Source organism: Leguminivora glycinivorella, chromosome 19 (assembly GCF_023078275.1).
Source record: "Leguminivora glycinivorella isolate SPB_JAAS2020 chromosome 19, LegGlyc_1.1, whole genome shotgun sequence".
Classification (NCBI taxonomy): domain Eukaryota; kingdom Metazoa; phylum Arthropoda; class Insecta; order Lepidoptera; family Tortricidae; genus Leguminivora; species Leguminivora glycinivorella.
In genome coordinates, this window is record NC_062989.1 from 7,318,293 (window position 1) to 7,331,302 (window position 13,010).

The 13,010-nt window shown below is 38.3% G+C and overlaps 3 protein-coding genes across 4 annotated transcripts in view; 2 read left to right on the forward strand and 1 right to left on the reverse strand.

Moving 5' to 3' along the window:
* The window catches only part of LOC125236517, a 39,757-nt gene extending 29,370 nt beyond the window's left edge, over positions 1-10,387 (forward strand). For both annotated transcript variants that reach the window (XM_048143340.1, XM_048143339.1), the window contains exon 2: positions 9,825-10,387. In XM_048143340.1, coding sequence (XP_047999297.1) covers positions 9,863-10,387 — 525 coding nt within the window. In that variant the 5' untranslated portion in view covers positions 9,825-9,862. The remainder of the gene's footprint in view (positions 1-9,824) is intronic.
* Positions 1-13,010, reverse strand: part of LOC125236514 (flotillin-2) — a 490,988-nt gene that overhangs the window by 221,935 nt on the left and 256,043 nt on the right.
* Positions 10,455-12,831, forward strand: LOC125236513 (glucose dehydrogenase [FAD, quinone]-like). The gene is made up of 2 exons (XM_048143336.1): positions 10,455-10,595; positions 10,870-12,831. The coding sequence occupies exons 1-2, from the start codon at positions 10,455-10,457 to the stop codon at positions 12,577-12,579; spliced, it is 1,851 nt and encodes a 616-aa protein (XP_047999293.1). The 3' UTR covers positions 12,580-12,831.

Consider the following 13,010-nt stretch of genomic DNA (forward strand, 5'->3'; position numbering starts at 1 on the left):
GACCTTAGTAAGCGGAAATACTGATTACCAATCTCGAAATTTTTGAAACACAGTTTGTTAACCGGCTTATAGTATAAATAGTGGGTAAAGATTCACGATAGATTGGGTGCAGTACCTAGTAAAGAGTACTTAACAAGTAGGTATGCGTTGTGGGTGATATTTTTATTCTCATCATTTTCGATGAAGGTGATATGGAATAAACATTTTGAATTTTGTCTAGCGTATGCTAGTATGCTACTGCTATGTTGCTGACCAGGCCAAATTGCTTTGTCATGGGTTAAACGTTATAATAGAGTCCACGAGTTTTATTATGTGTACTTATAAGGTGTGTAAAGTGGCAAATAAACTAACAACGCTGTAAGCAACGCCTTTCTCCACATAAAAGTAAAATAAGCATTTAAAATGTTCACTTAGCAAAACTATTATAATTGCAATGAGTTTAATTGCCTGAACGTGAGACGCAACAAAACACTTCTGAGCGTTTCTGGTGCGTTCTGGAACGTTATTAGTGTTATTACTCCAACGCATGCAGTTCCGACGAATCCATCATTCATGTAGACCAGGACTACCTATAACATAACTGGTCCCTATGTTAGCTCGTTCATCTGTTTATCTTTCCACTATTTGGTCATACGGAATGGTTCTCGGGAACGGTTCAACAAAACAATTGTAGATTAAAGGAAAAATGGAAAATTCACACCTCCGGCAGGACTCGTACCTGCGACCTCTGGCCTTGCCGGGGCCATCTCGCTTCCAACTGCGCCACGGAGGCCTGCTGGATGCGTGCGCATGGAGCGTGCGTGTGGATCCGTGGCGCAGCTGGGAGCGCGATGGCCCCAGCACGGCCAGAGGTCGCAGGTTCGAGTCCTGCCAGAGGTGTGAATTTTTCCATTTTTCCTTTAATTTAAAAATATGTAATATCGCTCGCAGACGTTTCTGCATGATAAAAAAATTGTAGATTAATAGATTTGCGAATTTTCCAAGATGAAAAATAAATTTAGAGTAAGCTGTAGTCAGCCAGAAAAAGAAATATCAATTCCGAAGCCTCCAGTACCCTGTAAAGTACATACATGAAAATATATAGAGAGAGAAGGGGGATTAAAAATTATGAAAAGCTAACTGGATTATACTAGTAAAGATAGTAATCTTGAGATGTCAGTTAGAACGAAAAGAAAACACAAACAACAGAAATACACTGCTGTGTCGTGCTCTAGTAAATTCGGAACGGTACCATCGCGCATCGCAACAATACCGTCGTCATGAACTCTCATGAATGAATGAATTAGTCTTACATCTTATACTAATGGAGATCATGATATACAAAGATTTGTTTGACATGAAACTGCACATTAATTCTTATCTTATAAAAACTTTATAAAATCACTTGGTGAACTTTACAAATGAAAGTATTAAAATGCAAATGGTAGAGTAGATATTATTACATACATTATTAGGTGAACTTTTTAAAGAAGTGACCTTAAAAGCTGTCAACTATTCAAATGTAGGGATTAGTATCGTCAAAAGAGGGATTAGGTGAATAAGTGTATCTTTAATAATAAGAACTAAAGAAAAGAAACAGGAGATAATAACCGTTTAGTAAATGCAGTAACCGTTTAAATCTAAATATATACCACCCCGTGTAATAAATATATTGCGCCTATAAAAGTCAGTTTCCTACATACTAAACTAGCGACTAAATATACCTATTATGGATTCTAATTTTCAAATTAATCAGTGTTACATTTTGGTTAATATGTATTTAAAAGAGAATTACCAATTATACAGTGTATATTTTATAATACAACGTGTAACATGAAGAAACCAGAGTAAGTATTCCTCATCATATTAGAAGAGTAAAATGTCATATAAACTTTTCTGGATTTCGCCTTCTTTCAGACAAAAAAATAACAATTTAAAAAAAAAATGCTATTTTGATGGCGATGATGCCGTTATCGGACATAATCTAACTATCCTCGTTGATAGATGTCAAAAAATAACTAGTAACTCATTGCAAAATAGTATTTTTTTTAGAAAAAAAAAAAAATTTTTTTAAAGTCCCAGTTTTACGAATGACATTTACTTTTTGTGTGAAAATATATCCAAAAAAACTAAAAAAAACAGTCACCAAAATTTTTTTTTGGCGAAATTTGCTTGACGTCATTGATGACATTAAATCTTTATTTTGCCCTCAGAAATGCGTAATTAAAATATTTCGGTTGTCTCATCTTACACCGTGTATACACAATACAGTTAACAAATTGATGTCGGCTAAGTTTGGTATGCCAGCTTAACGGTAATGCGGAGTCCTGACCTGACACACTCACACTACTTACGCCGTGGCTTGCATGGCGACGGTCGCGCGATGGTCGCGCGACGGCGATGCGACGCATACGAAATCAAACCTTATCGATATGGAAGTATGAGACGCGACGGCGACGGTCGCGCGACCGTCGCCCACGCAAGACACGGCGTTAGAACACATGTGAAGAACCAAATTTCTGTGGAAGAACCTCAGCATGTAGATATATAGTATCACATTTATAAAAGTGACTCATGTGCATTTTAATCCTGTAAATTTCTATTAATTTCTTGCAGTATCACAAAATTAAAATTTTGAAAAAATCCCCGACATAGTGGACCAATTTTCATGAAACATGGCTAAGAACACTCCCGACTAACTCAGCTTTCAAACAAAAAAAAAACTAAATCTAAATCGTTTCATCCGTTCGGGATCGGGAGCTACGATGCCGCAGACAGACACACAGACAGACAGACAGACAAACAGACAGACAGACAGACACGTCAAACTTATAACACCCCGTCGTTTTTGCGTCGGGAGTTAAGACGCTACAGGAGTGAAAATGCTATAAAACGGAAACGAGCCCCCCTTTCCATTTGGGAATTTTAGTTAAATATACTAGTAGTATTAACTGGATTTATCGAAAAAAAATTGTCCATTAAGAACAACTAGTTAAAAGATATTGCGAAAAAATCTTTAAAATCGAGGTTCCGCTCTCGACTGTTTCCTCCTTCAAAACTTGATGAATCGTAACGAAATATGAGAATCTGAATAACAATGAAATTATCTGTGTCGGACCATTTAGTTTTTTGGCTAATTGTTACCAATTTTGAATACCAGACCTTTTTTTGCGCCATAGTCATTAAGGCCTTCTTTGGAAATTTTGATTGGCTCTAGCGTCTTTAAAAATAAGAATATCAAAAAAATCAAAATGGTCTGACACAGATAAAAATAATAAAAATCTGTGTTGAAAAACTCAGTGCTGTATCTTCAAAAACCAGGGAGGAAATAGTCGAGAGCGTTTGTATGGAGAATTGACCCCTCCTGTATCGTCTTAACATGTATTGTTTTCATGTGTCGTTAATAACGACTCGTTATCTTTCTTATACACAATATACGTCTTCTTACTCCTCTGTTGAGCGTTTTATGCATGTTTTATGTCAGTTTCAGTTAACATGCTCTCTAATTTCTTTAAAATCTGGAGTAAAAACTGCATGAAAATTTTCAAGGTCCCATTCCATGCAAGTAAAATAAGCAATTATTGCAAAGACTGCGGAACTAAAACAAGCGACCAATTAGCACGGCTATTTCACACTTTGTGTTGTCTGTTGTGGCGGCCATGGATATTAGTCGGAAAGCCTGTTGTTACGGTTCCACACATTGTTGTCTGTTGTGACGGCTATGGATATTAGTCTGAAAGGCTTGTCGTTACGTGAATTTACACGGTTGACGGCGAAGAATCGTTTTGTATAATCGATGTTTGGCAGTCGAAGTTGTTCAGAATTCTAAGGATAATTGTTTATTAAAGAAATATTTTTAGTAATAAGTGAGACAGTATAATTATTTTATGCCAAATTTAATTAAATTTGGTATTGAATACATGGACTGCTAAAAGCCGTGTTAGAATGTTGTTTGCTTTTTTGACTTGACTGGATGTTCGCTTGAGTTAATTTCTAATTCAAATTTATTAGTGCATTATGTAATTTACCTAATGGAGATTATCCTGTGTTGTTTTAATTTAATTCAATTAAACCTTGAACCATAGGTACCTATAGCAAATGATGCAAACATTGATGTGTATACGTAATGTAGGTAGCATTTTTATTTGAGTCATGGACAAATTAGACAACCACTTACAGCTAACTTGACAATGTGTTTGACCCGAATGACAGTGTGCAATTGTTATCAGCAATATGCAAACTTTGATGATTCGTAGCTTCTAAGTTGAACTGATACTAGTTAATTTTGGTATTTTTTAGAAATTATACACGTCCTCTGTGTGCTGTGGATTAAGAATTTCACTTTTCAATATTATACGTGACAATAATTTAGTTTAAATGAGTTATACCTGAAATGTAGGAAATCCTTATTTGGTTCATAAATACTACCTACTTCTACTTACAACAAAACGTACACAAGTTTAGTACGATGAAGCGTGTAGGAAGCCGAATACAAGTGTAAATAAAGAAATATTTAGTTCAATGGTTAAATTAGTAGACAACTAAAGGCTCTGTTTAGTATATTTATAATTTTCCATACCGTAAAATCAGTGATTATTATTATTTTTTATTATAAATGGGCTTACTCTTGGCCACAGACTAGCCAAAGGCAAAGACATGGCCTACGATGCAGTGAGTTCGCCTAAAAGATGCCTGTTTACCCTAGATTTGAAGGTTGCCGGGTTGTATGAGCTCTGAGTTTCCGTATATTCCTATTGTATCCCCGTAGTTCCGGTCTACTAGCTCAGTATAATATTGTGCCTGTTAAAAGTTCGCGTGATCTCGTTAAGTGCGTCTGCCACTCGACCATTCCTACTTTCGCCTTACATAACACATGCTTCTATTTCTATATCGATAATTGATAACAATACAATACAATACAATACAATACAAATCCACTTTATTGCACAACCTCAGAAATGTACATAGGAACACACACATTACAATAAATTTTATTACAGAGGTTTATCGCTAAAGAGCGAACAACAACAACAACAACACAAACAATAACAATTGGTCACTATGCATTACGACAAACTTTCTAGCTTCATTAATGAATATTTTAATGCGGTTAACAATAATTTAATATATAACATAATAAAACATTAGGGACATAAAATTATCTTACAATAAAACTAACTATTAAATCTAAAATTAAACTTAAAATAAAATAAAATAAAAATTAAATTAAACTAAATAAAACTAAAATTAAACTAAAGTAAATCTAAAAACGGCCCCTGTGGCATAGTACCAAAGACGCTGGCAGCATTTCCTCGCTGGATTGTCAAGCTAATACGCTGAGCGAGGAAGCTGCCAGCTCTTCGGTCGCCGGTGGCGTCTCTTAGTCTCTTCGATAAGTCCTTGAAGAGACTCAGAGCGCCAGGGCCCCACGGACCGAGGGTCTCGACGCCGAATGGAATAAAAATATATTCGGCGCCGAGACCGCTGTATTTTCCTAATTAATTGAATCACTTTCATTATATTTTTCGACAACTTCAGATGTACCTAACATTTAAAAACAAAACATTACTTAATTGTTTTTTATCTTTGTCTTGCTACTTCGCTTGTAACTGTTGCTGTTGTTGTGTTGAAATTTAAATGTTTGTTACTGACTCTAAAATCAATACTAACTTCAGAACTTTTACTAGATCTGACAATAATCCTACCGTCTAGACCGACTCTAACGGACCTAAGTATACAATGTCTACAATCTACAAGTGTCTCAACAAAAGTGATAGTTCTAACCAAAATAAGGCAGTAACAACAAGAGTCATTTAGCACCAGATACAAGTTAGTCTCGCAACAGAGAGTGAAATTTCATGTCGTGGACTGACCCTAATTTTTACGTTTCTTCAGTCTGCTCACTATCCATTGCTACGTTTCTTAGAGGATAACTCAATGCAATATCATGGTGAATTAGGTTAGTAAACAGAATTACGAGTGAAAGTTAGACAAGGAAGAAACATTGCAATTTTAAGGAGGTCATTTGTAAAGAAATCAATATTTTCGTAACAAAGGGTTATTTTACAACTATTAGGGAAAGGGTTATTACAATAGTTTAAACATATTTTTTCCCAATAGTCTATTATTATTATTTCACAGTCACAACACCTTACAAAATATGCATACGTCTTTTAAGGTTCACTTCACGTCGTGTTGGTTATCCTAATTATACCATCTAGGGGAAAAATGGATTCCCATTTTTCCTTGAACCTACTATTATAAATTTTCTCCCTTACATTATTCAGCATGTTCACTTCTATGTATAAGCAATCCATGTCAAATTTAGATTGGATATTCATTATTTCAGCTATATTGAATATGACTTAATGCTAAATTTATATCAAAGTGACTTATCATAGCTAATCAATTGTCATTATCAAAGTTAAACCATGTTTTTAGATAGCTTAAAGCTTAAATTTGTCTATGAACAAGTCAAAGTTTTTGAAATTTTTTTGCCCAGCTGAAGATTGCTTAACTAATTCTATTTTCTGCATTGTAATAAACCCATAAAATTTATCCTGTTTTCTTTTCTGTAAATCTTTTTTTATATTTGTCATTATATTGAAAACATCTAAAACTGTAATTGAGCATTTTCAGAATTTGGGTCCCCCAATTAGCAAAAGTTGTTAACAAAAATTAACTCGCTGTCAGTTTTGTGACGACAAATTAAGCATAATATCTGTCTAAAATTTACTTTTTTCACATTCTGAATGTAGATTATCGCTTAAAGTTTATGTAATTAACACAAAAACAATATAATTTTTATTGAAATTTCATGCTTAATAATTATCGTCACAAAACTGACAGTGAGTAAATTTTTGTTAACAACTTTCGCTAATTGGGGGGTTCCGAATTCAGAAAATGCCCAATTGAATCACCCTCCAGGCTATTAACTGTTTTACCAAATACATTATATGGCTGCAATAATTTTAATACACTTCAGAGTTTTTGAGTTGCGTTCAGAAACATTCATAAGTCATAACGTACTTTAGTGTTCACTATTTACTATTATAGATTATATATACTACACATTTCAAAAATTCGCGTGCTTCGATTATGCCATCAATGAATAAATATCGTAAATAAAGTATTTTGGCGTACTTTATGTGTTTCGTAAAATATAAAGTACAAACATCTAAAATACAGTACAATACTTTATATTAAAGTACGGGTGGCAACCCTAACCATCTAGTCAAAATTGTCAGTAGTTCATGTAAAATCAAATCAGAAAGTGTGCCGTCTATGATATGATACCGCTATTATATCCGCGCCACATGTGATAACAAGGCCAAGGGCGACGACCGGCTGGCAGCTGTTTCCTCAATACCTCGCTAGATGTCGCTGTACCGTGCGCGTCGATTTGTAGAACACGGTATCGTTTGTTTCCCGTAGATTGTACAAGACGCTCTGGCGAGAAACGAACGGTTGCCATCAGAAGGGTCTTAACTGACTCGACTGAACAGCGAATGATGAGTTCGGATATGAATTTACATGATTCCACCCCGCTCGCTTGCAAGTCAACTATCGCAGACTTGCAGGTCGATGATCTGACGCTGTTTTTGGCCCCTTATGAAATTAAAACCGAAATAAATTACTAGGCTTGTGCCGTTTCGTTCGTTGATCGGAGCGCTCCGATCTCGTTCAATCGCTCCCACGAACTAGTTCGCTCTTTTAGGTCTTTTGCTCATTTAGTTCAGCCAGACCAGCGACCACTGCGGTCGGAAAGATCAGAACGAATAGGACCGAATAGTGTCAAAATGATACGAATAGTCCACAGATAGTAACATTCCGGGCCGAAAGGTTGTAAGTAACCGAAGTTTAATATGAAAACTTGACTTTTTTTGATGCTCTGCTAAATAGCTCTCGCTCTCGGTCGGCGCAGTCACACATTCGTTCTCGATCCAAACCGCTCGCGCTCGCCGATCCTATACTGAACTAAATGAGCAAAGACCGATTCTCAGACCACGGAAAGATTCAGTTCATTTCGGTCATTGATGGGATTTTATTCCTAACAGTTCATAGTTCGTGAACGACACAAGCCTATAAATTACACATATGAAAGAAAAAGTGACCAAGTCCTCTGGTGCCTGAGGCTGGAATCGAACCAGCGTACTTTCCAATCGCGGGAAATGCCTCTTAATCCGCTCGGCCACCCAGGTCACAGCTGTCGAGGTCGAAATTATCTCTCATATGAGTAATCTATACAAGGACTCGTAGCGCCCTCTGTCCATCCCTAGGGCATCCCTTATAAAAGTTAAAAAGAAATACCTCCGTACGACTTAATTATAATATCAAAGTCGTTCAAGTATCGTTATAAAATAGTTATCGTGCAATGAAATTCTGGTTCGTTGCTTCTTCTACGTAACCTAAAACCATTCATATTTTATATGACTGAAAGCTAAAACACTGAAACTGAGTTATTGAAGCAAATATTTCCTTTACCTTACAAAATATAGATCATGATATCCGGTAATGCATTGAATGGATCCATTATCTACGGCCCTTTCACAAACTATTGAAACCACGCCTTTGGCAAACAAGGGTTAATGTCTGCTTATAATAATAGCCTATTTAAATAAAAATATTTATTTCTGACACAAGTCTCAGGTATATCAATATCCTTGCAATAAAAATACATACTAACATTATAAATGGGAAAGTGTACATGTGTGTCTGTTTGTTTGTCCGTCTATCACTGCAAAACGGAGCGACGAATTGACGTGATTTGATTGACGGAGATAGTTGAAGGGATGGAGAGTGACATAGGCTACTTTTTGTCTCTTTCTAACGCGAGCGAAGTCGCTGCGGGCAAAAACTAGTATAATATAAAATAGAATATTTAGATATCAGTCGTTCTCTGTTGTCTTGTACGATTCCTTTTAATGTTTTGATTAGTATTTTAGAAAATATACGGCCTAGAAGGAGACAACATGTTATATCGGATATAAAATTGTCAAAAATCTGGTTGTTTTTAAAGAAAAACGTCACTTAAGACAGTTAAGACTGCAATAAGCAATCGATACTGCATACTGTGTATATGTAGCTAGTGCACAATTTTTGACGTACACATATTATAATAAGTAGGAGTCTATTTTAGTTTGAAATTTTGACCTCCATTTGGCTTTGATTAAAAACGTGAAATGCAATATTCAAACAACATTTTTAAGTAAGGTCATTAGTCAATACGGGTGAGTGTGGACTGTGGACCTTCACATTTGGACATGCTTAGTGTTTACACATTGATTAGTGTTTATTGCGAGATCACAAATTTTCCCTCACAAATTTTAACCTTAACACAGGTAGCACTAGCAGTAGTACCTAGTGTGTGAATTTAAGTTGAAGAACACTGGTTCATATAAACTTTTGTTTATACTTGATGAAGAAATTATTGCAAGTTAAGAAATGATGCAATGCAATTATTTTCACAATGAATTAAAGACCTTCTGACAGACACAGTTTCAGTACCTGCCTACTGGTTTTAAATATAAAGGTTGCACCGTAACAATTTAGCGATTTTTAATTGGTTCGGTCTGACGCGTAGCGCGGTGCTGAGGTGACTCCATTCGGAGCGGGTTCCATCGTAGTAGCAATTCTGTATCAAACAATACTTAATCTGTGGTACCGCGATAGCTGTAGATTTTTACCTGAAACAAAAATATTAATATTTATAAATACGCCATTAATAGATATACCGAAATAATAAAATAATTATTGCTAAACAAGCCCTAACGGTGTGTTAGTAAAGTAAGAATCTAGAATGAGAATTATTACAAGTTGTAACATAGTTATTTTTTACATTACAGAAATCAACCGTCGCGAACGCGCAGCCGCGCTTCTCACCATGGGTCAAGAGCAGTCGTATGCGGCTCACGCTAGCGCCGCGCAGGTGGCGCGCTACAAGGAAAAGTACTCAGAGCCGCTGCAGTACCGCAGCTCGCCCATCTTCCCTGACCTCGACGACAAGGACTACAAGCGGCACAAGGCCCGGCGCAGTGCAGAAAGCTTCAAGAGCGACTCCTCAACAAAAAGCAGCGGCTACAGAAGCGGCTCCAGCGGCTACGAATGCCACTCCGAAAGATCCTCCAAAAGCGACTACTATTGCACTTCTTTATACAAAAACAATCACTACACGGACGTTAACAAAGAATTATATAAACCGGTGAAAATAACAAAGGAGAAACGATACAAACTTCAACTATTCGATGACAAGGATGAACTAAAAACTCCGCGCTTGAAGAGTTACCATAGTGAACCTGAATCCACGAAGCCTAAAGTGGCTGCGCCAAAGAAGTCAGGCATTAGGAACTACACTCCTAAAATTCTGTCAGAGGACGAGCAGAGAAAGAAAGTGGATAATTGGATATAAGAGAGCTAAGACTCGTAGGATAAGTTGTAAATATTAGTGTAGTAGTAGATGAGTTGGGGAAGTAAACATGGAGGCAGCAGGAGCGCTCGCGAGTTTGGCCCCGTCGCCCATCACCGTGCTGGGGCTGATACCACTCCTGGCATTAGGGATCACGTACTTCAGATACCAGCAGTTCGACCCAGAGTCACATATAACGGATGTCAATGCTGTGAGTATTTTCATTTAATAAATAATATCCTAAAACAATATATATAACAATATACTTAATCGATTAGTACTCGCATAAAAAAAAGGATTTAGTAATCGTAGTATTAATTGCTAATGTAGTCTACTTGTGTTTCAATTCATGATCGAAATCAAACAATACGTAACTTTAAAGGTCACTTACTGACTGACCCTTATTCATTACAGTTAAAGGTTAAGTGTAATTTTCAAAAGTTCGCCACTTTATTTTACTAAAGCGAAATATATTTCCATTTCAGATGTTGCCGATATACGATTTCGTCATAGTGGGCGGCGGGTCGGCGGGCGCCGTGGTGGCGTCACGTCTGTCCGAGGTGGGGAACTGGACGGTGCTGCTGCTGGAGGCCGGCCAGGACGAGACCGAGATCTCGGACGTGCCCGCGCTGGCCGGCTACACGCAGCTCTCCGAGATGGACTGGCAGTACCAGACTACGCCCTCGGCTAACCGCTCCTACTGCCTCGCTATGAACGGCGATCGCTGCAACTGGCCTAGAGGCAAAGTCCTCGGTGGGTGCAGCGTCCTCAACGCTATGGTATACGTGCGGGGCAATCGCAACGACTACGATCTCTGGGAGGCGCTCGGTAATCCTGGCTGGTCCTACGACCAGGTGCTACCCTACTTCATGAAATCTGAAGACAATCGGAATCCATACCTTGTTAATACGCCCTACCACGCTGCTGGAGGCTATCTGACAGTTCAAGAGGCTCCGTGGCGCTCGCCACTTTCGGTGACATTTCTGAAGGGCGGAATGGAACTTGGATACGAGAACAGAGATATAAATGGAGCTAAGCAGACTGGATTTATGTTAACACAGGCGACCATGCGGCGCGGCAGCCGATGTAGCACGGCTAAGGCTTTCTTACGGCCAATACGCAATCGAGAAAATCTTCATATCGCCCTTGGAGCACAGGTCACCAGGATACTAATAAATCCGGTTAAAAAACAGGCTTACGGAGTAGAGTTTATAAGAAATGGACAGAAGCAAAAAGTAAGGATCAAGCGAGAAGTTATCATGTCAGCAGGCTCATTGTCCTCGCCCAAATTGATGATGCTTAGCGGAGTGGGGCCAGCAAGTCATTTAAAAGAGCACGGAATCCCTGTCATCGCAGACCTTAAAGTTGGCCACAATTTGCAAGACCACGTTGGACTGGGAGGCCTAACATTTGTCGTCAACAAACCTGTCACGTTTAAAAAGGATCGCTTCCAAACTTTCGCTGTAGCCATGAACTATATTCTTTATGAAAAAGGACCGATGACCAATCAAGGCGTTGAAGGCTTGGCTTTTGTCAACACAAAGTATGCTCCAAGTTCCGGCAACTGGCCCGACATACAGTTCCACTTCGCTCCGAGTTCCGTCAATTCCGACGGCGGAGAGCAGATCCGCAGGATTCTGAATTTGCGAGACCGAGTATACAATACTGTTTACAAACCTATTGAGCAAGCAGAGACATGGACTATTCTGCCCCTACTGCTGCGCCCAAAGAGTTCTGGCTGGGTTAAGTTGAGAAGTCGCAATCCATTTCATCCGCCTGACATAGTGCCCAACTACTTTGCATACAAAGAAGACATTAAAGTGCTAATTGAAGGTATAAAGATAGCCATGGCTTTGTCCAATACGACAGCGTTCCAGAGGTACGGGTCGAGGCCCCACAACATTCCCATGCCGGGCTGTCAACACCACGTGCTGTTCAGCGACGAGTACTGGGAGTGTTCGCTGAAACATTTCACGTTCACGATATACCATCCGACGGGGACTTGTAAAATGGGTCCGAAGACGGACCCCGCGGCGGTGGTGGACCCGCGGTTGCGGGTGCACGGCGTGGCCAACCTGCGAGTGGTGGACGCGAGCGTGATGCCGACCATCATAAGCGGCAACCCGAACGCACCAGTTATAATGATAGCCGAAAAAGCCTCGGACATGATAAAGGAGGACTGGCTTGTGTTATGACAGTGTTCAGTGACTTTAGTGATTATAGTAGTGGTTACAAATGTGAATAAACTAAAATACTCAGCTCAGTCATGGAAATTAATTTTGTGTTACTTTGCTTTTACAGAGCGTACTGAAACTTTTTGACAAGATTTGTAAATAGTTATACTCTTATTTGTCAGTTAGTATGTATTAAGTGAGCGATGTGGTATTTTATTATGCTAAAGATTATGTATGTAAATGGTAAGAATAATAATAAAAATGATCAAGATATATGACTTGTTCTTTTTTGTAATCTTGATAGTCACCTTTCTACGAGTATTCTTCCTGGTGCCCGATTGATATTCCGAAATAAAATACGCCGATTTTCGGTACGCCGACAACGATTCGCCGACGTCTGTTTTGGCCGAATAACGATTGGAAGATTCTCATTTCGCATAATATTCGTTCGT